General features: G+C 44.9%; 1 protein-coding gene across 2 annotated transcripts in view; it reads left to right on the plus strand.

Annotated features, from left to right (window-relative positions):
* The window catches only part of TENT4A (terminal nucleotidyltransferase 4A), a 44643-nt gene extending 22813 nt beyond the window's left edge, over window positions 1–21830 (plus strand). Inside the window, exons 2-13 of one of the 2 annotated variants that reach the window (XM_037062982.1) lie at window positions 2339–2462; window positions 3511–3557; window positions 4505–4625; window positions 6409–6516; window positions 7638–7766; window positions 10694–10907; window positions 12875–13001; window positions 14603–14703; window positions 16030–16202; window positions 16639–16797; window positions 18658–18822; window positions 19560–21830. In XM_037062982.1, coding sequence (XP_036918877.1) covers window positions 2339–2462; window positions 3511–3557; window positions 4505–4625; window positions 6409–6516; window positions 7638–7766; window positions 10694–10907; window positions 12875–13001; window positions 14603–14703; window positions 16030–16202; window positions 16639–16797; window positions 18658–18822; window positions 19560–19751 — 1660 coding nt within the window. In that variant the 3' untranslated portion in view covers window positions 19752–21830. Of the gene's footprint in view, window positions 1–2338; window positions 2463–3510; window positions 3558–4504; window positions 4626–6408; window positions 6517–7637; window positions 7767–10693; window positions 10908–12874; window positions 13002–14602; window positions 14704–16029; window positions 16203–16638; window positions 16798–18657; window positions 18823–19556 lie in introns of both variants that reach the window. The other variant, XM_037062981.1, reaches the window with a different exon arrangement.
* The last annotated feature ends 459 nt before the right edge of the window (window positions 21831–22289 follow it).

Raw genomic sequence — 22289 nt, forward strand, 5'->3', positions numbered from 1 at the left:
GCCCATCAACAGATGTGGGAAAACGGACAGTGTGCACAGATCGGCAGTGTCTGTGCAGCGAGGCAGACTGGTTCCCTTCACACCTTTCCTGTCCTGTGCATCCAGGGTCCTGGGGAGCTGAGGAGGGCCTGTCTTATGTTGTTATTTCAGAAGTGTACACCTTGAGAGAACATTGACAGGATGTTCTACTCTGCAAGTGCAGACCTTCAGTGACATTTGGCAAGTTGGAGTGCCCCGTTGACAAGATGATTTAATGTATTGCATTTGTGGGACGTGGAGAGAATTTTAGCACACTGGCCTTACTGTTCGTCTTCCATGACTTTGGGCCCATATCTTAATTATTCTAGGCCCATGTCTTAATTTTTGTCTCTGTATTTCTATATTCCTGTTGTTATGAGACAGAACTAAGAGGTGCAGGAGAACATGTGCCCTTAGTGCTTCAGGTGTACTAACTTCTCACCCAGGGTGACAGCTGGGTGGGTAGCACAGACTGTTCTTACTGGGAGCCCAGTGCACCTCCCAGACTGCTGTCTACAGCCAGGTCCTGCCAACAGGGGTGGAGCTGCCCATGGCTCTTCGTTGGTGTGGGCATGAACCTGCTAACCAGATACATCTAGACCTATTAACAGCATTTCCAAATGGTTGGGAATTTTAGGTAACAAACACCTCAGACTTCAACATGTCTGCTGAACTGCTAGAAGAGAGATGGTTAGATACTTGGTGTATAGTTAGTGCTTAGAAACTGTTGAAACAGCAGAAGGTTTACCCTCAATATCTTGGAGTTAGATATTTTGGAAAACATACTTGTGTGTTAGAAATTTTGGAAAACATAGTTGTATGACTTTCTACTTTTCTGGATTTAAAAAAACTGGATCCTTGCTCAGTAAACTGGCGTGCTTGGGTGAGGGCTTTTTATTTTTTTGAAGTTAAACATGTTGAACAAGATTAGGGTCCAGTGATGGCCTAAGACGGCAGACACACCATGAACGAGAGCTTTGAGGATTCATTTCCTGCTGGAGTTCCCTCTGTGCTTTCAGTGGCCTTGAGTAGCCTTCAGACCTGCTGATAATGTCAGGGATGGTCACTGCAAATGAATTTGGGGGGTGGGGGAGGCAGGGTTTCAGGTAAAAAAATTGAAGTCAGACTTGAGCAATAGCCCCATATAATACATAAGATAACATGATGCTCCTTACCCTTGTAACTTGATATTAAAGAAGTATTGTTAAGAAGTATTACCTGCTGTTATGTAGACTATTTTGCTAGCTATTGAGCTAACATTATTATTATATTATAATTGTAATAATATAATATATATTATTAAATATAATATAATATAATATTGAGCTACTTTTGTTTTGTCTTTTATTTGCTTTTCTAAACGAAGTTGAAAGCAGGTAAATTTGATTTGTCACAGCTTCTAGGATTGGCTTATTCCCCTCCCTTTAATTAATCTCTAAAAGAAATGGAGGATGACTGTCTTTCCTTCCCCCAGAAGGACTCTGTGGAGCAGGTCATTGGCCCTGAAACTTAACTCCACAAGGCATTGCCACCCCCACAGGACTGGCTTTTTGCCCGTGGGGCCAAGAGTGACAGAGTGACTTTTGAGGCAGAGGTGAGGTGTTGTAAGGTGGCCTTTGGAGCTCACTCCTCTCTGCTGAAGACTTTTGTTAGGGAAGGAAGTGGGGTCTGTACCTGTCCACTTGCGTTTGGTTGTTGACCTCCTTGTGTCTGAGTTGTAAGGAGAGAACACTTGAGTGTTGAGTTAAATGGGGCTTTTCTGCCTCCAGGGACAGTGTCTGTGTAACAGGGTTGGGAGGCACTGGGCACTAGATCCAGCCCGTTGTCAGTGGGTGGGAGGGCAGAGCCTGACTGCTGAGAGTTAGGTCTCGGGCTTGCTGAGCGTGCCTGTCTTCCTCGTCTCGCATGTCCCTGTGCCACTCCAGTCTCAGACCATCCGTGCTTAGCAGGGTGACATGCCTGGGGGAACGTGCTTTACTGGGACACATCAACTGGAATTGTCTTCCATCTTTCATGGGTGGAATTCTCTGTTTCTCAATGTAAGGTCACTGAAATAATTCTTTTGGATAATTCTTAAAATGTCAACCAAAAGTTTTGGTAGGTGGTCTGAACAAAGTTCACTCGTGTTAATCTGGGGTGCCAAACAACTGTGTAATTAATTGGCCTATCACAGAGTGTTCATTTTATACTTTAAGAAGAGAAGAGAAACTGGGTTGTAACTGGCCAGAAATATATTGTAGTGTCATGCTGATTTAACGAAAGGGTGAAAAGTGGTGAAGTTCCATTGTAACTCTAGTATGTTTTCTCTTTTGTCCACTAGACTTCATGAGGAAATCATTGACTTTTATAACTTCATGTCCCCTTGTCCTGAGGAAGCAGCCATGAGAAGAGAGGTGGTGAAGCGGATCGAAACTGTGGTGAAAGATCTTTGGCCAACGGCTGATGTGAGTATGGTCTTTGCACTTGTATGTACGTGAGCACCTGTGATTGCAGCGTGTCTGTCGTGTCTGTGCAGACCCGTGTCTCCTCACTGGCCCAAGGCAGGGATCCTCCAGGTGTGGTCCTGGGCCAGGGGGCAGCACCTCAGCCGGAAGTTGGTTGGCAATGTGCCTGCTGAGTCAGACCCCTTGGGTGGGGCGGGGGTCTGTGCCTGACTCACCCTCCTTGATTCTGAAGCATTCAAGTGTGAGGACCACGGGTCTCGTGGAAGGGTTTTTGGAGTGGTGTGATTTTTTAAAATTACCTTAAGGTAATTACCTGTTGTTTTTTTTAAAAATTTACCTTAAGGTTAGAAAATTTTTCCCTTCCCCCACCACTCATTGTAGTGTAAGTTAATTTTTTAGTGAAAATTGAAAGTATTTCCTCACACACCACTTGAACAGCAAATGAATGAGTGTCCATTGAGGTGAGGGCCACGGGCATTTCTATGCTTGGCGCAGGCACTGAGCACGCCCCTGACCAAGATGGGATGGCCCGTCCATAGTCTCCTGTCCTAATCAGCCAGCCTGCCCTAGTGGTGGCCAGCGACTGTTACTGCTGACCTACCGGGGATGGGAATGAGCTGGGCTGCTGAAGGGCACGTGTGCCCCCAGTGAGCCAGGCAGCAACTCGATTCCCCGCCTCTTTTAGAGTGACTTACATCTAGGCTTGAAACTTCAGTGCCCTGGGATAGTCCCCTGCCTCTGTGTCCTAGCTTTGGGTTTGAAAATTGTTGGAAGGTTTGAGTCAAGTTCCAAAAAGTCCTTGGCTTTGGCAGGTGTGAGTGAGGCGAATACTTGTTTTGTCTCTTAGTTTTGAGTTTTAAAAAATTTCTTCTCAGGACAGGTCTTCAATTTAAGAGTGAAGGCGATCTCGTTGGGTTGTTTTTGTGTCCTCCGATGCGCAGGGCAGTTTTGACTTTCCCCAGGAGTAGGAGGAGGTGTTTCTTGCAGTGAGAAGAGGTGGTGGGATGACTGGATTGCCGCCTGTTTTAAGATGGTCATTCTCTTTCAGGTCCAGATATTTGGCAGCTTTAGTACTGGTCTCTATCTTCCAACGAGGTGAGTGCCTGTTGTATTTATGTTTGTGGGGATGGGGGATGGTGGTGTCTCTATCTGTATTCAGGGCTCAGAGTAGGTTCCTTGTATTCAAATCTAAGGCTAGAAATATGAGTTGAAGGAAAGAACTGTGGAACAGGGAGGGAAAATTGCAGGATAAAATTTAATTTACTATTATGATAATTGATTGCTTTGTATTTTCCCTCTTGTACTTAATTTGATGGGGTACAAAAGTGCTGGACACTAGAGACATAAAGAAGATGAGTAAGAGGCCTGGGGGAAAATGCAATAGAAAGCATTCTGCTGATATTTTTGGATATGCTTTGGAAAATTGATCTTCTATTTTAATGAAGATTCAAGCAAAATTGTAATTAAACAGTACTTTATTAGGATTTTTATTTAATAGAGAAATGTCAAACAAGTTTGCATTCTAAAGTCATTCTCCAGTGTTTCCCCTATCAAGGACTCTTTTAATATCCAAATCAGTTTTGTGTACATTGTTTCATTAAAAGTCTATTTTTTTTGTTAACCCATTGTTAGCATTTGGAGACTAAAAAGGCTATAATCTCAGGCTACAATCTCAGGGTTGGCGTTGGCAGGGCCGGTGTGGAACTGAACAGGTTCGAGGTGTCCAGGATTCCCGGGTCAGCAAGAGTGATCCAGTGTAGACAGCACAGAAGTAAGGACACAGAAACCTCAAGAGGGGCAGGCACTTTGTTTCAGTCCCTTAGTACATAGTAATGTCGGGAGACTGTCAGCCTTTTTGCTTCCAGTCTTTATGTTACAAATGCTTCCATAAGCTGCATTTCCTCTCCCCGGATATGCATAATGAGATTACCTGTGGCCCTTTAAGGAGGTGGGATCATGTGCACCGGGCACCAGCCCACCCCAGATGCCTGTGTTCCCGAGTTGCAAGGCTGGCAGCTCACTGCCACTTTTCTTTTGTCCAGTGACATTGACTTAGTGGTCTTTGGAAAATGGGAGCGTCCTCCTCTCCAGCTGTTGGAGCAGGCCCTGAGGAAGCACAACGTGGCTGAGCCAGGCTCCATCAAAGTCCTGGACAAAGCTACAGTAAGTGTGGGCCTGCCCCCATGCCCGTGTGATTCACTGAGGTCGTCTGCAGCAGGTCTTGGTTACGTTTCTGAAGACTTCTCTGTTTCTGGTATAAACGCGCTTCGTTGTCATTTTCCCATGGTTGGGATCACCGTGATCAGTGACAGTCTGAACTGCCAGTCGCGAGAGCATCCTGCTGTTCTCAGCACTAGAGCGATGGCTGTTGACCGGTTAGGGTGTGGGAGGAAAGGATGTTAGTATCTGAAACGAGACCTGTGCAGTCGCTGCCCTTTCAGAGTCTGTTAGCTGAATGACTAAACCAGGGCTTTTATTACCTAGAAAAAGATGACTGTTTGCCAAGTTAGACTTCAGAAAGAAAAACTGACCTGTTCCTTTCACTGTTCTAAAAATATGGATTTATGAAAAGTTTCATACTGGGGAGAAGTTGGAAGACGAGACTGATTTTGCAGTGTACTGGTTAAGGTTCCTTTAAGTCCAAGATCAGAGACAGTGCAGGAACTGTAACTTGCTTGCCTATTGTGTGACTGTTGTTAGCTCACCTGTACTACAGGCTAACATTTCATTTTTAAGTTTTGTTTCAACCTATGTGAAGTCAGAGTAATTTTTTTTAGTTGTAAGAAGATGGTCAGAAATTAAGATAGGAGCTTTCTCTTGCTCACAGAGTGGAACCATTCACTCCCCTGCCTTCTAGCACCATGGATTAGTTTTAGTCAGTTTTAACATCACTCACGGGTATTATCACAGCTAATCCTCCAAGCTGGTCTTATTGGCAGAAACTATTATCTTTCACTTTCCAGGTGAGGGAAACTGGGGCACAGAGAGGTTGGGTAATTAGCCCAGAGCCGGTTCAATAGCCATATCTTTTCCTGTGTTGCCGGAGGTCACTCTCACTGGGGTCTCCTTGGAGTGGCCCCAGGTGAGCATTTCAGATCAGGCTGTGTGCGGAAAAGTGTTTCTGATTGACTTCTAGACCTTTTAAACCTTTAACTAGACCCCAATTGTTTTGGTGAAGGGAGCTTCCTTTTTATTCCTTAGAGGCTGAATAAACAAACCATTACGTTTTCTTCTGGAAACCACAATTTTGGGGGGGGGGGTGATCTGAGTAGTTGCTCGGGCATTTTTATGAGGCCAGTTCTGAGTGCCTTTTGGTGATAATTTCAGTTGATGAGTATTTACAAAATGGCCTTTTATTCTGTGATTTTTAGGGGGAATTTTTTTAGTTTGTTTTAAAGATTTAAACCTAAAGTAAAATTGTTTGGAGAAGCAACATCAGTACAAATTATAATTTCAAAAATGGCTTTGAAGTTAGTTAGAATGTTTTCAGAAATTCTAGCAAGCATATTTTGGGGAACAGGTGTTCCTACCCACCACCAGGTACTTGTGGTGGAACCAGGCCTTGGCTGGCCTCTCCTCGTGGTAGGCAGGCGCGTGTAGTCTGGGCCTTCCACCCCTCTTCCTCCTTCCCCCAGGCACCTGTTCCCCTTTGTCCCCACCCCCTTGGCAGAAGCTACGGTGTCTGTGATTGATGCTCGGTCACTGGCAAGGTGCTGAGTCATGCCAGCAAGGCTGGGCAGAGCTATGGGCGGGACTAAGGGTGGTAGTCTTGGGTTCCAGGGACTAATGAGGTTAATCCTGGCAAAGTCCCTTTTCTTTAATCCCTAAGCCCACTTTGTGAATAATATTTCAAAAGCATTTGTGTACAACTTTGGAGACATTTTGATGCCTGATTATGGAGACTGCTACGTATTGAAGCATGATTTTTCAAATTAAATTTTTTCAGGTACCAATAATAAAACTCACGGACCAGGAGACTGAGGTTAAAGTCGACATCAGCTTCAACATGGAGACTGGGGTCCGGGCAGCGGAATTCATCAAGAATTATATGAAGGTGCTGCTATCAGCAAGTTAGCACAGTAAAAATCAGGGACTTAAGATGTTAACATTGGGTATTGTTTCTCCTATAAATGTTAAAAACTTTAATCTGTTGATTATAATAGAGACTGTGCAGTTGAATTACTTATCCTACAATACTATTCTAGGGCAAGAATATTGAATAATAACTTTGAAACTACTTAGCTGTTCTTCTGATTTACTTTCCTTGCACAAAATGACCATCCTTGCAGCTCCATGTGCCTGATTGGCAAGGGAGTCCAGGGCCCACTGGACGGTGAATGCATCGTGACACAGTTTAGATTTACTTACTTAGTCTTGAGCCTGAGGATGGCAGAGCAGACTTGTTTATTGAGGGGACCGATTTTGGACGCTGACCAGTTAAACAGATGGTCTTTCCTCCTGTTACAGTGGAAGTGGTGACATCCTTGATAGAGGCCACCGAGCACCTGTAGTCTAGGTACTGCCTCTTCCCACAGTTTGTCAGGGACATTGCCCCTTTCGTTTCCCTTTTTCTGCATCATGTCCTGTTTGAAGGCTTATTTCTACTTCAGCAGACTTGAAAACAACAGAAGTTTCCGCTGTCCCCCACCCCTTCTCCAGTGTCTGCATTTCCCTGTTATCTTCACCCTGCTCTCCACACAGGAGGACTGGTCACTCATCCCGCTGTTGCCCCCTACCTCATGAGCTGTCTCCCCTCCACCCCTTCTTGCTTTTCTCTGAGTGCCTCTGGGTGTTGAAGGTTCTCGTGTTGGCCCCAGTGCCTTCGCTCACTGCTGCACCACCCACCTGACCCCTTCGCCTGCATGGACCTCCACCTGGCATGCAGCAAGCTGTAGGAAGTGTTCGAAGGACTGTGCCCATTCATTCTCCGAGTTTCTCTTCATGCAGAGTAGCCCGCCACTTAACCCGGCTCCCCAGGATCCCCAGTGGGATCTTAATGAGTCCCCCATGTAACTTACTCTCGGGCTCTCTGATTTGAGGATGATTAGCCTAGAGGTTTCTAAGGGGCAGGAGGATGGAGGAGGCTTTCTTTTCTACCATGTAAGGTTGCTCTGTAAGAAGTTTTCAAAAGTGTATGAACTAACCAGTAAATATTTTTTCTTTTGGAATTTACAGAAATATTCATTGCTGCCTTACTTGATTTTAGTACTGAAACAGTTCCTCCTGCAGAGGGACCTGAATGAAGTTTTTACTGGTGGAATTAGCTCATACAGCCTCATTTTAATGGCCATTAGCTTTCTACAGGTGAGTGTGCTTTCTCTCCGAAACACTTGTAGTGAGACTTGTGTGGGAATAGCGTCCTCAGTGTTCTGACCAGTTGCTGAGTGGATCCTGGCAGTCCTCCTTGCCCTTCACTATTCTGTTTTGGTGTAGGAGAGATTGATTTCTAGTTCTTATAAGAAAACCCTGTTTTGATTGGTACTTCTTTCTTATAGTTCCTTTATAGCTTAGTTTGTAGCTGATTTAACTGTTAGAGGAGGGAGGACTTACCTGGTCGTCAGTTAATATCTTGAGAGACAAAACCTTCATACCTCTGTAGACAATAAGAAACCATTCTTCTTGGTCCTTGACTATACTGAAAAATCTGTCTCAGAAAAAAGTTTGAGCCTTGGATAGTGCCGTGCAGTGGATTGGGTGCTAGCCTGTGAACTGAAAGGTTGCCAGTTCGATTCCCAGTCAGGGCACCATGCCTGGTTTGTGGGCCAGGTCCCCAGTTGGGGGCATTTGAGTGTTTCTTGCAAACATTGTTTCTCTCCCTCTCTTTCTCCTTTCCTTTCTCTCTAAAAATAAATAAATCCTTTAAAAAAGAGAGAGAGAGAAAAGTTTGAGACCGTATATATGGTAAAAAATATTAAAAAGATCCTTTTTTCCCCAGATTGACAGAACTTCAATATTTTGTCTTGAATTATATATTGCCCTTATTTTGTTGATTACCAGGGAAAAATCTGTCAATAGAAAACCTATCTACATGTTAAATACTGTGATATACTGATAAACTATACTCATAATGTAAAAGTCTTTAAGTTAATTGAAATATTAGCTTATTTATATTATTTTGAATGAAGGATTCTGTTCTTTACAAGATATTGCCTCTATATCTTGGCTGCACAACACTTTCCCTCCAGGTTTATTATTAATTTCATATTTGGGATTGGGCTTAATGAGGGTTTTCTGTCCAGAATTGGTAATTTTCTCATTATCAGGAAATCTGCTGGTAGCACAACTCCTTACACTGCTTTTACTACTTTGACTTCCTTAGCCTGTCTTTGCAGAGATGCTTTAAGAACGGGGAAGATGGAATTCCATGCGTTTCGTGACAATTTGAATCCTATTGCCTTGTTTTCTAACTCTCCCCTCAATGATGCTGCCCTGATAGCCATTCCTTGCTGGTTTTTGGACATGATTTTGGATTAAACACAACCTTCTCTTCCCTTACTTCCTCATGTATTACTGATAGGAACTATTTACCATTCACTTTTATTGCTCTGGGCCAAGTGCCTCCTGCTGAACTACCCCACGGGATCCTCACAGCACTCCTGTCACCCCAGAAGCTTGCCCAGCAGGGGTGGGGTTGCCATTCATGCCACATCCCTTCGTGCTTTGCCGCCTCTGCCTCAAAGCTGTGACTGTTGTAGCACCTGAGTTCATTTCAGGGCTAATTGAGATAAGAAGACCCCACCTTGCCATGGGTATTTCTCAGGTGTTTGATTTTGACTAAAAGGCAGGGAATAAGGAAGGGAATAAGATAAGACAAAACAAGAATGCTACATTTGTGCTTTTGGAACATGCACATCCCTAGAAGTCAAAGTCTAGAGCCCTAAAAATACTTATAGGATTTCCTTATGGAGCTCTGTGCTGTAAATTGTACTTCTATCAGGACTCTGACTTTCATGGGCTGCCCAGTGTAACTCAATGCAGCTGGCAGAATTCTCTGTCCCGTCCAGCAAGGTAGCCAGGGGCCAATGGGCCACAGATGCCTGTTGAGCCCTTGTAATGTGTCTAGCAAGACTGACAAACAGAATTTTTAATTAATTGTCTTAATTTATTAAGAAATATATAGCCAGCCCTGGCTGGTATGGCTCAGTGGATTGAATGCAAACCTTCGAACCAGAGGACCTCGGTTCGATTCCCAGTCAGGGCACATGCCTGGGTTGCAGGCCAGTTCCCAGGAGGGGACACACAAGAGGCAACCGTACATTGATGTTTCTCTCCCTCTCTCCTTCGCTTCCCTCTAAAGATAAATAAATAAAATCTTAAAAAATATATGTATGTATAGCCACATGTGGCTCACGGCTATCCCCCCAGGCAGCACAGGTCTGCGTTGGCCCAAAAAGAGTCTCTTACATCAGTGACTCAGGAGGGTATTGGTAGACAGTGATTTAGGTTTGGAAGAAGTCCATTGCCTACTTAAATTGTGGTGCTCAAGTGAGGCCGATGCCAATCTCTGTGACAAGCAGGGATGTCAGTTTGCTATAAATACAGTGATATAGTACTCATTCTTATACACACTTAGAATCCTCTCACATTCTGGTTTTCTGTGATATTGTCAATCTAATACTGCCCCCTATTGATTGTATTTTGAAACAATGGATGTATTTTGGAACAATGGAATGAAGATTAGGATCTTTCAAATTACTTCTGCCATCTGGATCAATGACTTTCAGGCTTTTCCATCTCCTGGCAAACATTAACTAATTACTAAAACTCTGCAGCACTGCAAGAAGTATAGTTTTGGTCAATTTGACCAAAAAAAAAAGGCATAATTTTGATTCATCCACACCAGACGGCTACTGTTGTGTCGGCTATTGTTATTTTTTTAACATTATAAGGGAAAAGAGGTCAGTGCCCCGACTAAATAGTAGGGTGAGGGCACACTTTCTTATCAGTAGTCAGGAACTTGTGGTTAAGCACATGTCTCTTTGTAGGAAGTTGCTGCATGGATTACCAGTTTCAGAGAGCTGAAGTGTATTACAAACATTCAGGTAGAAGGTTTCACTTCTTTTGAACTCTCTTTGTGGAGTACGACTCTCCAGGCTCTGGTAGTGCCTCCTCGCAGCTGCTCTGAGCCTCGTATGACGGCGCACGAGCAAGTGCCAGAGGAGACCACTGGGTGGTAGACTTCATCCCACGCAATCTTCTTTAGAAATGACTTCAATCCATTGCTTTTACAGTTGCATCCAAGAATTGATGCCCGGAGAGCTGATGAAAACCTTGGAATGCTTCTTGTAGAATTTTTTGAACTCTATGGAAGAAATTTTAATTACTTGAAAACTGGTATTAGAATAAAAGAAGGAGGTGCCTATATTGCCAAAGAAGAGATCATGAAAGCCATGACCAGTGGGTACAGACCATCGATGCTGTGCATTGAGGACCCCCTGCTGCCTGGTAAGGGCACCTGGCTCTGCACTCTCCCTAGGCCACGTGGGAGCATCCCTTCCCTGCTGCGCTGGTGTGGTGGTAGTGGTGTGTCCTCGGGCCCTGAGAGCCAAGGGCAGTTCATTGGATCTGATACAGATTCCTACTCTCCTAACAGTTAATAGTGACAATTTGCAATTCCTTATTTAATGCTTCTAATTACTTACTGCAGAGTTGCGATTTTACTTATATTCTGTAGTCACCCAGAAAATGGTGATGGTAAGAATAAAAGAAAAAAGTTTACTTTTTAATTATAAAAGTATTACATATGCATCATAAACCATTTAATTCCCAGGAGTACGTAACAGAGAAAAGTGAAGTATGCCATAATCCCCTCCCATTTTGATGTGTATTCTCCCATTTTTTCCTAAATTGGTATTAACATTCATTATTGTAGCCTTATTAATTAATAAATGGCATCAGATAATAAGCAGATTTGCAACTTGTTTTTTACTTAAAAGTATATCCGATATATCCAAGGCCACTTTTTTATGTTTGCTCCGTAACTGGGTTGCCACCCTGAAGAACGCAGGGCAGGTCTGCAGTTTTCCGGTTGCATTCCTGTGAGCCTATTTAAGGGTGCTCATATTCCCAACCTTTGGTGACAGTCTTTTAAGTCTTTACCAAGCTGATAAAACCATGCAATATAAATTTAATTTACATAGTTTACATTTCTTTAATGATAGTGAGGTTAAACACATTGTTATTTATCAATTCCACAAATGTTTATTGAGCATCTATTAGGTGAGACACTGTTCTTACTGTTGGTGATAAAGTCAGTGACGGACAGGTGACAGAAAAGGTGGTGGAGATGTCAGCTCCAGGTACACTGCCCCTTTGTGTTTCTTTTTGTCTGAGTTGTGTGCGTTGTCCATTTGTCTGCTGTACGGCTCCCTTACTGATTCTGTGGCACCTGTGTGTGTCAGGGGGCCTTTTTTTGTGTGCGTACTGTACTTTTTTTCTTCTCAGTTTGTCATTTGCATCTGGATTTGGTATTTTTTAATTTCTCTCTATATTTAATATCCTCATATTTAATGATTTTTCTTTTATGGCTTTGGGGGTATGAACTATATTTCTTAATTTTTCTTCCAAAGAAAACATACTGACTGTTCTTCTCTGTTGTTGTTCATAAATGACGTGATTGATACCATGCCATTTCAGCAGCAGTTTTCCCAGCAGCATGGTATGACAGGTTTTCATCATCTGTTGTCCGTGGTGATAAGTTAAAATGGAGACATTTCTGTTGTCTTCAGTGTTTGCTGAAATGCACTTGAAAAACAAAACCCCACCCTATCACTAGGTTATATTATAATTAAATCTGGAAAAGAATATTCCAATAATTAGAGCGCAGCTTTTAAAAAAAACACTTGTGAAGAAGTTTAATGTAAATTACAATTAGAGTTAAGCTCCTTAACTGTGGCTTACTTGGTGACTTCAGTGGCGGCTTCATTTGATTTGCTACCCAAACCTGGAGTTCAGACCTCGAACATTCTATCGTCGAGGATTTGCTCTGCAGGTCCCAGTGGTGCTGACTGAACTGTGCTGTGCTCAGGCCCGCTGCCCGTGGTAGGGAGCTCCCAGTCAGCACAGTGGCAGCCTGATTCAGGTTGCTGCTTGGACTTCCTTGTGTTTTGTTGCCACCTGGAGAGTTACTTGACTCTCGTAAACTGTCACTCCCTCTCGGTGAATGACATCTCTCTTGGCGGGGGTAGACCCTGGTCTGGTGATGCAGATCAGGGCCCTTGGCCTGTGAACACTGTGAGAGGCGTGTGGCCATTAGCTAAGGTGTGTTTGCAGGTCCCCAATTCGGCTTTGCTCTTGGGGTCTGGACGTGTTTGAGTGGTGAGGGCCCACTTCAGAATAACGTACGTGAGAACGTCAGCACCAGTTGAGGCTCAGATGTCCGGTGGTGTTTTACAGCTGCCTTTCTGTTTCAGGAAATGATGTTGGCCGGAGCTCCTATGGGGCCATGCAGGTGAAGCAGGTTTTTGACTATGCCTACATTGTTCTGAGTCACGCCGTGTCACCACTTGCAAGGTCCTATCCAAACAGAGACTCTGAAAGGTAACAGAAGCCACTCAACACCTCTGTTGGGCTCCAGGGGCCTGGCAGTTGTGCCCTCATTAGCCTCGGCAAAGCTGGCACCCTTTGCCTCTGTCATTTGCTTTCATGAAGTTTAACTTCAAATCTGTGCCATCAGATTTTAGTAAAACTTGAAAACCTCAGTAATGGAAGACCTTTTAGGAATTCAGGGTGGTCGTATTTGATTTTAAGGTTCAACTCTCTCCAAGGTTAAAAGTTGAGAATTTCTTATTTGAGGAGTGAGCATTTCTTTCTTCAGAATATTTTGTCTGGGGGAGGTGACTGGCTTTTAGAACCTGACAGAATGTGCCCTGACCAATGTGGCCCGGGCGGGTGGTTGCAGCATCACCCTGTGCACCAGAAGGTTGAGGGTTTGTTTCTCAGTCAGGGCCCCTGCCTAGGCTGCAGGTTTGATCCCCAGTTGGGATGCGTACAGGAGGCAACCCACTGATGTTTCTCTTTCACATCAGTGATCAGTGTTCCTTTCTCTCCCTGTCTCCACTTCCTCTCTCTCTAAAAGCAATGAAAAAATATACTCAGGGGAGGATGAAAAAATAAAATAAAATAAATATAAAACTTTGGAATATGACGCTTTTTCTTAAGGCAGTCTTCAAAATGTGAATAGTCAGCTCTACGTGGATGTGTATTTGAGTCCACAGGCCCCATCCCTTTTCTCTTAGGCACAGCAGTCCATCATTTTCCATTCCAGAACACTTACAGTGTGCACTTTCATTGTTAGTGAGAAATATTTATTTCTAATCACAGAAATGGGGCAGCAGGGTCTCCCCGGTGCCCGACTTTGGTGAGAGATTAATTCACTTGCGTTATCCTAACCACTTATGCAGGAGTATCTCCTTACTCCTTCATGGGAAATTGTTCAAACTAAGAAAAATACCTGTTTTTCTGTAAGAGTTTAAAACTGTAAGACTTAGGCCAGTGCTATCTAGAAGAAATATAGTATGGGCCAAATGGAATTTCAGAGTTTCCAGTAACTGCCTTAAGGCTGTTGCGGTGGAGGTGGTAGGACAGGGGGATGGAGCTAGCAGGTAAGGGCAGAGCGGCTGAAAAATGGTGCGATTGCCGCGGGTGGTGGTCGGAACAGTGCTGTCGTCTCTGTTCCTGGGCAGGTTGTAGAATAAGTGGGTTAGGAGGCCCTGAGTGGTGGCGCGGGTGGCTGTCATGGGTGGCCTCCGTCCACTCACTGTTTCCAGGCAGCGGTTTGGGCCCCACAGTAGGTGCTCTGTCTCTCCATCCCTGGTGGGAAGTGGGGTGTCAGACCTTCATGACCATGTTGGCCGGGAGGGTGGACTTCCCTACGTAGGCACTTGATTTAAGCAGTTTTTGTAGATCAGTTTAGGTTCAAGGACTTCGGCATAAGAATCTACTTTTACTATACTGCGATCTCAAAGTACGTTTGGGTTTGAACATGAGGAGTTGTACATATTTTGTAAAATTATTTTAACTTTTTCCTGTATGTCACTTAGAAAACTATATTGTTAAGAGTATAAAGTAGCTACTGGGGAGGGCTCATGGGCTTCACGGTCCCGCTGTACTGTGCCGATTTCCCTCTTCTGCCCCTACAGTACTTTAGGAAGAATCGTCAAAGTAACTCAGGAAGTTATTGACTACCGGAGGTGGATCAAGGAGAAGTGGGGCAGCACAGCCCACCCGGCGCCCGACCTCGGTGAGAGATCGCCCCCTGCCCTTGCCCTTCACCTCCCAGACACGCCCACAGGCGTAGCTCTTTGTCCCTTCGTGGGAAGTTGTGTAAACTAAGAAAAATTTCTAGTATTTCTAGGAGTTTAATTTAAAACCATGAGACTTAGGCCAGCACTATCTAGTAGAAATATAAGGTGTGCCTCATGGAAATTTGAAGTTTCTAGTAACTGCCTTAAAAATGTGAAAATAAACAGGTGAAATTAATTTTGATATGATTTATTCAATTTAGTGCAAAAAATATTAACATTTCAAGATGTAATCAATATAAGAAGTCATTGAGATCCGAGGTCTGTCCAGAAAAAGTCCAGCCATTGTTAATATGGTGAGGACGGTTGACACGACATTCATATGCGACATTCATATGACCTGACAGCCCAGGAGTGGACTGGAGGGCACATGTGTGAACAGTGATGACCCGACTGCAGTAGTCAGTGGGGCAGTCGATGCCACTGAGTGAGCATGTGTGCTTTGTGGCTGTCACATTCAGAATGACTGAGTAGAGCAATTTATCTGCATTAAGCTTGAACACTCCTCCGTGGAAGCTATTCTTACGGTTCCGAAGGCCACAGCTAAGGGCAGCTGGTGACCGGCAGCTCCATCACGACCATGCACCTGCTCAGGCACCACATCTCATGCAGAATTTTTTGGTAAAACATCCAATCACCCAGGTGACTCAGCCCCCCTATATTTCAGAGTTGCCACTCTGTGACTTTTGGCTTTTCCCAAAACTAAAATCACCTTTGGAAAGGCAGAGGTTTCAGACTGTCAATGAGACTCAGGAAAATAGCGGCTGGGAGAACTGTGTGGTGCCCCAAGGTGCCTACTTCGAAGGGGACCGAGATGTCATTGTCCTAGGTGCAATGTTTCCTGTGTCTTCTTCAATAAATGTCTCGTTTTTGTAGCGCATGGCTGGATACTTTCTGGACAGATGCTGTATTTTGCAGCTGCCATTTGTACTAGATGTGAGATCCAGTGTTTATTTATACTTGCAGCACATCGCAGTTAGGATGTTAAATTTCCACCAGAAATACTTGATCTGTAAATTAGATTTCATAAGATGTGCTGTTGAAAACTATTTACATATACAAGTTGTTTCAAATATATTTAAATGTTTTCCAATAGCTGAAACAAGATAATTTAAAAAATTAAATAAAATTAGGAATTCAATTTGTCAGTCGCATTAACATCATTTCAAGGCTCAGCCATACCTGTGGCTGGTGGCTGTCCCATAGGACCCTATATCTGCGCTCCTTGGAGGTGGCTCACCTGGGCTGTGTTTTTCTCTCCACAGACAGTAGGATTAAGATAAAAGAGCGAATAGGCACCTGCGATGGGGAGCAGCCCCAGTGCCGAGACCCGGAGCCGCCCTACGGCCAGCGCCTGACCTTGTCTCTGCCCAGCCCCCAGCTTCTCTCCTCGGGCTCCTCTGCGTCTTCTGTGTCTTCACTTTCTGGAAGTGACATTGTAAGTGTGTCTGTGTTTGTGGAAAACGTCCACAGCAGGGATTTTGCAGCATTCTTTGTGTATGTGCGAGACCACCCAAGTGTGCGTGTGGCCCCCACTCTGCTGTGAGTGCCGGTCTCAGTGGCCTGTGTGGCCTCTCGTGGACACTGATGCCACGGACAATAGAACTGCAGAACCTCTTGGATGGTTTCTAAAAAACTTATTTGGAGATAAAAACCTTTAAGTCTGGGTGTCCCATCTGGACTTCCTTTACGTTTTTCTTCAGTTTGAAATGAAGGATGTGTGAGTGGCGTTGGGCTGCCTGTAGCTGAGCGGCCGTAGTGGACAGATTCCATCCAGCAGCTTGGCACAGTGAGTGTGCTGCAGGCCTTTCTTCCCTGGCTTTAGGAAGCCGTGCGCCCCCTCGTACAGCCCTCCCTGTTCTTCCTCTATGCAGGATTCCGACACGCCACCCTGCACGACACCCAGCGTTTACCAGTTCAGTCTGCAAGCGCCCACGCCTCTGCTGGCCAGCTTGCCCACCGCCCTGCCCATCCCGAGTGGCAAACCTCAGCCCACCACTTCCAGAACGTTGGTCATGACGACTAACACTCAGGTATGTGGCTTCTGGAACATTGGTCATGACAGTTAAAACTCAGGTACATGGCCGCAGGTGCCCATCCTGTGATGGGCTGCTGGGAACCGTGTAGGAGCGGTTGACACCTTTGACTTAGTAAGAGAACTTGAAAAGTCTTTGGAAGATATGTTTCTGTCTTTAGGAAATTCTCATCTTTTGCAGATGTGATAGCGGTAATCCCTGTCATTCTTTAAAAGACAGTGCGCGCCAGGTCCACCATGCACAGTGTTGCCCATGTGGGGGCTCGGTTCTTAAACTCTGCACTGGCTTTTGACAAGGTCCAGTTGACTATCATTCTGCAGATCACACTGCTTCACACCGTGAGACCATCGTCCTGGGGTTGTGTTGGAGAGAGTGGCTATGATGCTGTCCCCAGGCTGAAATGGACATGTGTTCCTGTTTCCGCCCAAATCACAGTGTTTACATGCTTGTATGGTCTAATGTAAACTTTGACTTTTTCAAGATGATCACATTTTTTCACATAGGCAGTATTATAGGGCTTTTTCTATTAGAATGTCTTCTTTTTTTTAATTTAGACAAAATTATAAGTCTAAAAGACCATTTCAAAAATATTAAATTTTGTACCTACTTCCCAGTTATACATCAATTGAATATACAAGGTCTGTCCAAAAAGTGTCCAGCCACATACTGTGAAAAATAGAAATGAAGATACAATATGCATTGTACAGAGAACAGTGATACCTCAGTCCCTTTCAAAGTAGGCACCTTGGGACCTCACACAGTTCTCCCAGTTGCTATCAGCTGCTCCATTGCATTGTGCTGAGTCTCATTGACAGTCTGAAACCCCTGCCCTTTCAAGGGTGGTTTTAGTTTTAGGAAAAGCCTGAAGTCAGGGCACCAAATCTGGGATATAGGAGGCTGAGTCACCTGGGTGATTTGATGTTTTACCAAAAAACTCTGTACGAGATGCGATACATTAGTGGGTACACTGTCGTGATGAAGCTGCCAATCACCAGTTACCCTTAGCTGTGGCCTTCTGAACCATAAGAATAGTTTCCATGGAGGAGTGTACAAGCTTAATGCAGAATTTAATGCAGATATATTGTTCTGCTCATTCAGTACACATGCTCACTCAATGGCATCTACTGCCCCCACTGACTGGTACAGTGAAGTCATCATTGTTCACCCATACGCATTTCAGTCCACTCTCTTTGCTGCCAGGTTACATCGATGTAGTGCAAAACGTTCTGTCTGTATTAACAATGGCCGGACTTCTTCCGGACAGACCTCGCTTACATTTATAGAACCACCACATTAATTCACTTTGAAAGGAAAGCCAGTCTCTACAGCGTCTTTTAAGTGTAAAACAACATAATGCTGTGCAAGGGGGCCACCATCACTCTCCAGAGGTCTGCGGGCAGAGGACTGCAGGTGTGAACAGTGTGGTTTCCCAAGGTCGGAGGAGAGGGGTTCCCCCAGTGTCCTGCGCTGTGCCGGGATGGTGTGCAGACAAACTGGAGGAGGCAGGCACAGCCTTGCCTCGGTGACCATCTGAAGGCTGTCACTGGTGTGGGCTCTTCCCAGATATTCAAGGGACAGTGACTCTGATGACTTTAGTTGGTTTTTTTTAATTGTTTGGTCTTGTTTGTCTTAATAAATACTGAAACTTTCTGACTTTGGTTCCTATCGCGATTGCTGTTTCAGAACACAAAATGTTTCTGATTTGTAACAAAATTTTGGGAGGCTGTAGTCGAACACAGACCGGATTCATGAGCCTTTTTGCAAATGGCAGCCTTCTGGTGCTCAGCCCTGGAAGTGGGGTGGCTGACCTGTGTTGGATGTGTGCCTTACGGATGTCTCTGGTGGTTCTGTCCCCAGACCAGGTTCACTATACCTCCGCCGACCCTGGGGGTGGCCCCTGTTCCTTGTAGACAAGTGGCTGTTGAAGGAACTCCAGCACTGAAGGCTGTGCACCACATGTCTTCCCCAGCCATTCCGTCCGCATCTCCCAACCCGCTCTCCAGCCCTCACCTCTATCATAAGGTAGGTCCCCTGTCCAGCGAGGCCCCCGGCACCTACCCAAGCAGGTTCGAGGTTGGCAGTGCTTTCTCTGCCAAAGAGAGCCTTCCACAGACTTTTTAAAACGGAATTTGTTTTCTGGTTGTCCAGCTTCATACTTTCCCTTGCAAAACTTTAAAAGTGGTAAGAAATGATTTCAAAATTTGATATAGTTTAATTCCTCTCATTATATATTCCTTGTAATTTCTCTATTGAACTTGTTAGCATAATACTGAAGTTTGAAATAAGGTTTGGAGTAACGATTATTTTGTTTTTCTGATTATCTGTTAATTTATGTGCTAGCAACTCTGGTGTTCAAGAAGCAAACAATGGGGGGAAATTTTGACGCGGCCCCTGGCCGTGTTTGCATTGCCACAGTGCCTCTCCCTTCCCAGGGCTCTGCCCGGGCTCCCTGCAGAGGGCCAGGTGGGCTGGCAGGGCCTGAAGTTCATGTGCTTTCTAGGTCCTGGGGGTCCCTGCAAATGTGTTTTTCCACTTTCCTGTGGCTAATCTAAGCCCAGATCCCACACAATAGACAGGGGGGTCAAACTCATTTTCACCCGGGTCCACGTCAGCCCCGAGGTTGCCTTCAAGGGGCTGAATGTAATTTCAGCTCTTTAACAGTTAAGGAGTAGTTACATTTATACAGTCCTAAAATTATTTTGGACACCCTCTGAAATAACAGCCTCCATCATTGAGGTCTCTCCTTATCTCTTTAGCAGCACAGTGGCATGAAGCTGGCCATGAAAGGCTCTCACAACCACAGCCAAGGCGGCAGCTATAGCTCCGTGGGCAGTGGAGGTGTGCGGCCCCCCGTGGGCAACCGGGGACACCACCAGTACAACCGTACCGGCTGGAGGAGGAAAAAACACGCTCACACGAGGGACAGTCTGCCCGTCAGTCTCAGCAGATAATAGCTCCTGGCGGCACCTCCTGGCCCCCACCCTTCCAAGACTGCCCCGGGTAGCCTTGGCGCCCGGCGGGAACTGAGACCAGCATCTAGCACATCAGCCGGGCCTCTCGAACACCCGCCGCTGATCACTCTGCATGTCCCTTGTGTGGTGGTCACGTCCATCTTAAAGAACAGCTCCTTGTGCTCATCTGTGAAGCCTTATTCCACGTGGACGCTGTTTTCTGCCTTCCCAGGATCCTTCCAGAGGCCTGTCTGGACCTGGAGCTGCAGGGGGTGAAGTCAGCTTTGGCATTTGTTTCTCAGTAGCCGTGTCTGTTCCTTTGAGGTTGGGGTTTTCATTTTATGTCCGTCAGAGCCACAGAGATCAACCCCGTACTTGGTTCTTCCTTGGTGGACAGGATGGGAGGTCACTATTGTTTTACTGCCCTCACATTTTGTTTCAAAATTCAGAACTGTTTTTCTATGTAAATATTGAAAACTTATGATTTGTGCAATAACTCAGATATTTTTTATTTAATTTCATATTTTCATGTAAGTTATATTTAAGGGAGGAGGGGATTTTTTAAACAAGCTTAGGTCCTTTCCCAAGTCGCATTTTCTAAGTTGGGTTCATCAAGTCGGCCGGTTGTCTGATGGGCGCGGCTGCCAACACCGTGAGCGAGGGGCTCAGGTTCATTTTTACGTTTGCTCTTGGGGTCAGAGGGGAGGCCTCTCAGTGAAGGAGCCAAGTTGCCCCCCGCCAGTTTTCCGAAGGGGCTTGGCCCTCAAGTCTTCTGACCAGCTGCCTGCCGACTCTGCCGTCCGGCCCGTCTGCTGTCTCGCTCTGACTGTGGAGTTTTAATGTTTTGGTTTTTTGGTTCTTTTAAACTAGACAACAAATCCAGCATTTAAAGTGCCAGAAGTCTAACTTTCTAAGGGGAGAAGAGGTTGTCACATTCTAAAATCTTTAAGAAAATGTGAACTTCTACATGCTTCAGTCAGTTTTAGTAACATAGCCTGTAATGATGGGTCTGGTGAGTATCATTGCGGACAATGGTGCCCAGTTTTAGGAATGTGGAGAAAGGAATTATGTTGATTCCGTTGAGGAATCTGTGTAGCAGTATGCATTCGTTCTGTTAAGAGCAAATATACGAGAAGTACTCGAGCTGCTCAGCACGCCGTAGGGAGTATTCCTAATGTATTGCAGGAGCGCACAGCCCAGCGTTGGGGCCAGGGAGCTGCTGGCGCCCAGCCTGAGAAGCATACAGGTATACTATGCAAGTGTATTCTGCCATGACAACCACTGTCTTTGTTACCTTTTTTGATGAGAATATGTCCATCTTGTCTAACCCTGAGTTTTTGGAGCACTACAGTTGTCCTGGGAGTGAACGGCACCTCACAGGCCATCTGACTTCCCGTCTGTAGCGTGGGGGTTGGCCTTTGAAATCCACTAGTGGAGAGCGCCAGGAGGAGACGCTTAGTACCACGACACTAGGTAGATGTGTAGAGGAGATCTGAACGTGATGGACACCCAGCAAGGGCGAGCTTTAAACTGTCTATGGTCCGTTTGTCTTTTATTTTGTTTTATTTCTGTTAGCAGGACTGGCCCACATTGTCATTGAGAGCTGCCAGCCGTGACTGCAGGTTGTCTAGGAGGCATTCCAGAGTGGAGTAGCACATTTTGTCTGCAGTTCTTAATGACTGGAAGCTATCAAAAATATTTAAAGATATTTAAATTGTGAACCTATTGATAAAGAAATATTTATAAAAAATTGATATGTAGGCCTGTACTAATCTTCACGCATTAGCAATATTGACTGTTAAACACTACATCAAGGACACCACTGCGGGGACGGCGGCGAGTGTCCCGCGGGTGCCCGTTTCAGAGCTCGACTCACAGGACAGGCGCCGTGCTCCAGCACGTCGTGGTGAGCGGGATGAATTGGCCTGGCTGCCGCTGTGGTCACGCGCTGCAGGTTCAACGAGAAGAAATCATGTTTCGATTTTTTGTGTGTGTGGACAACAATGTGGAAGCTAAAATTGACATATTTTTATGTAAAGTTTTTCTATTCTTTGATTTTTAATAAACTTTGGAAACCAAGTAGTGTTTGAGTGTGATCTTTCCTCGAAAGGGGAAGGGCGGCTTCTACAGTTTAGCATTCTTGAATTTTCTAAATTAGGGCATTGAAAAATGATTTTGTCCCTTGGTTCAGTAAACTCAGAACCTACTCGAGGTTCCAGGTTAGGTACCAGAGAGTCAGAATCGAAACATAGTGTTTGCTCTGTTGCAGTGCTGATGAGGTTCCAGTAAAACCATTTAAATGATACTATGTCTGCGGTTTTTTACAAACTGATACTAGGGTGGGATGTACTCCCCAGCCAAATGTGTTTTCTCTGTATCACTATTAGGTCAACATTTATATTGATACCACTTTAAAAAGACACATTTTAAGCTATCAATCATAATGTATCTTGAAATGTAACTTATGTGTAGTCTTTAAAAGAAAGTTTATAAAAATTCTTACAAACCAGTGACTGAGGCACAGAACACCGTGTCTCA

This window comes from Sturnira hondurensis, unplaced genomic scaffold, assembly GCF_014824575.4.
Source record: "Sturnira hondurensis isolate 20B ecotype Veracruz unplaced genomic scaffold, ASM1482457v3 Scaffold0014384, whole genome shotgun sequence".
Lineage (NCBI taxonomy): Eukaryota > Metazoa > Chordata > Mammalia > Chiroptera > Phyllostomidae > Sturnira > Sturnira hondurensis.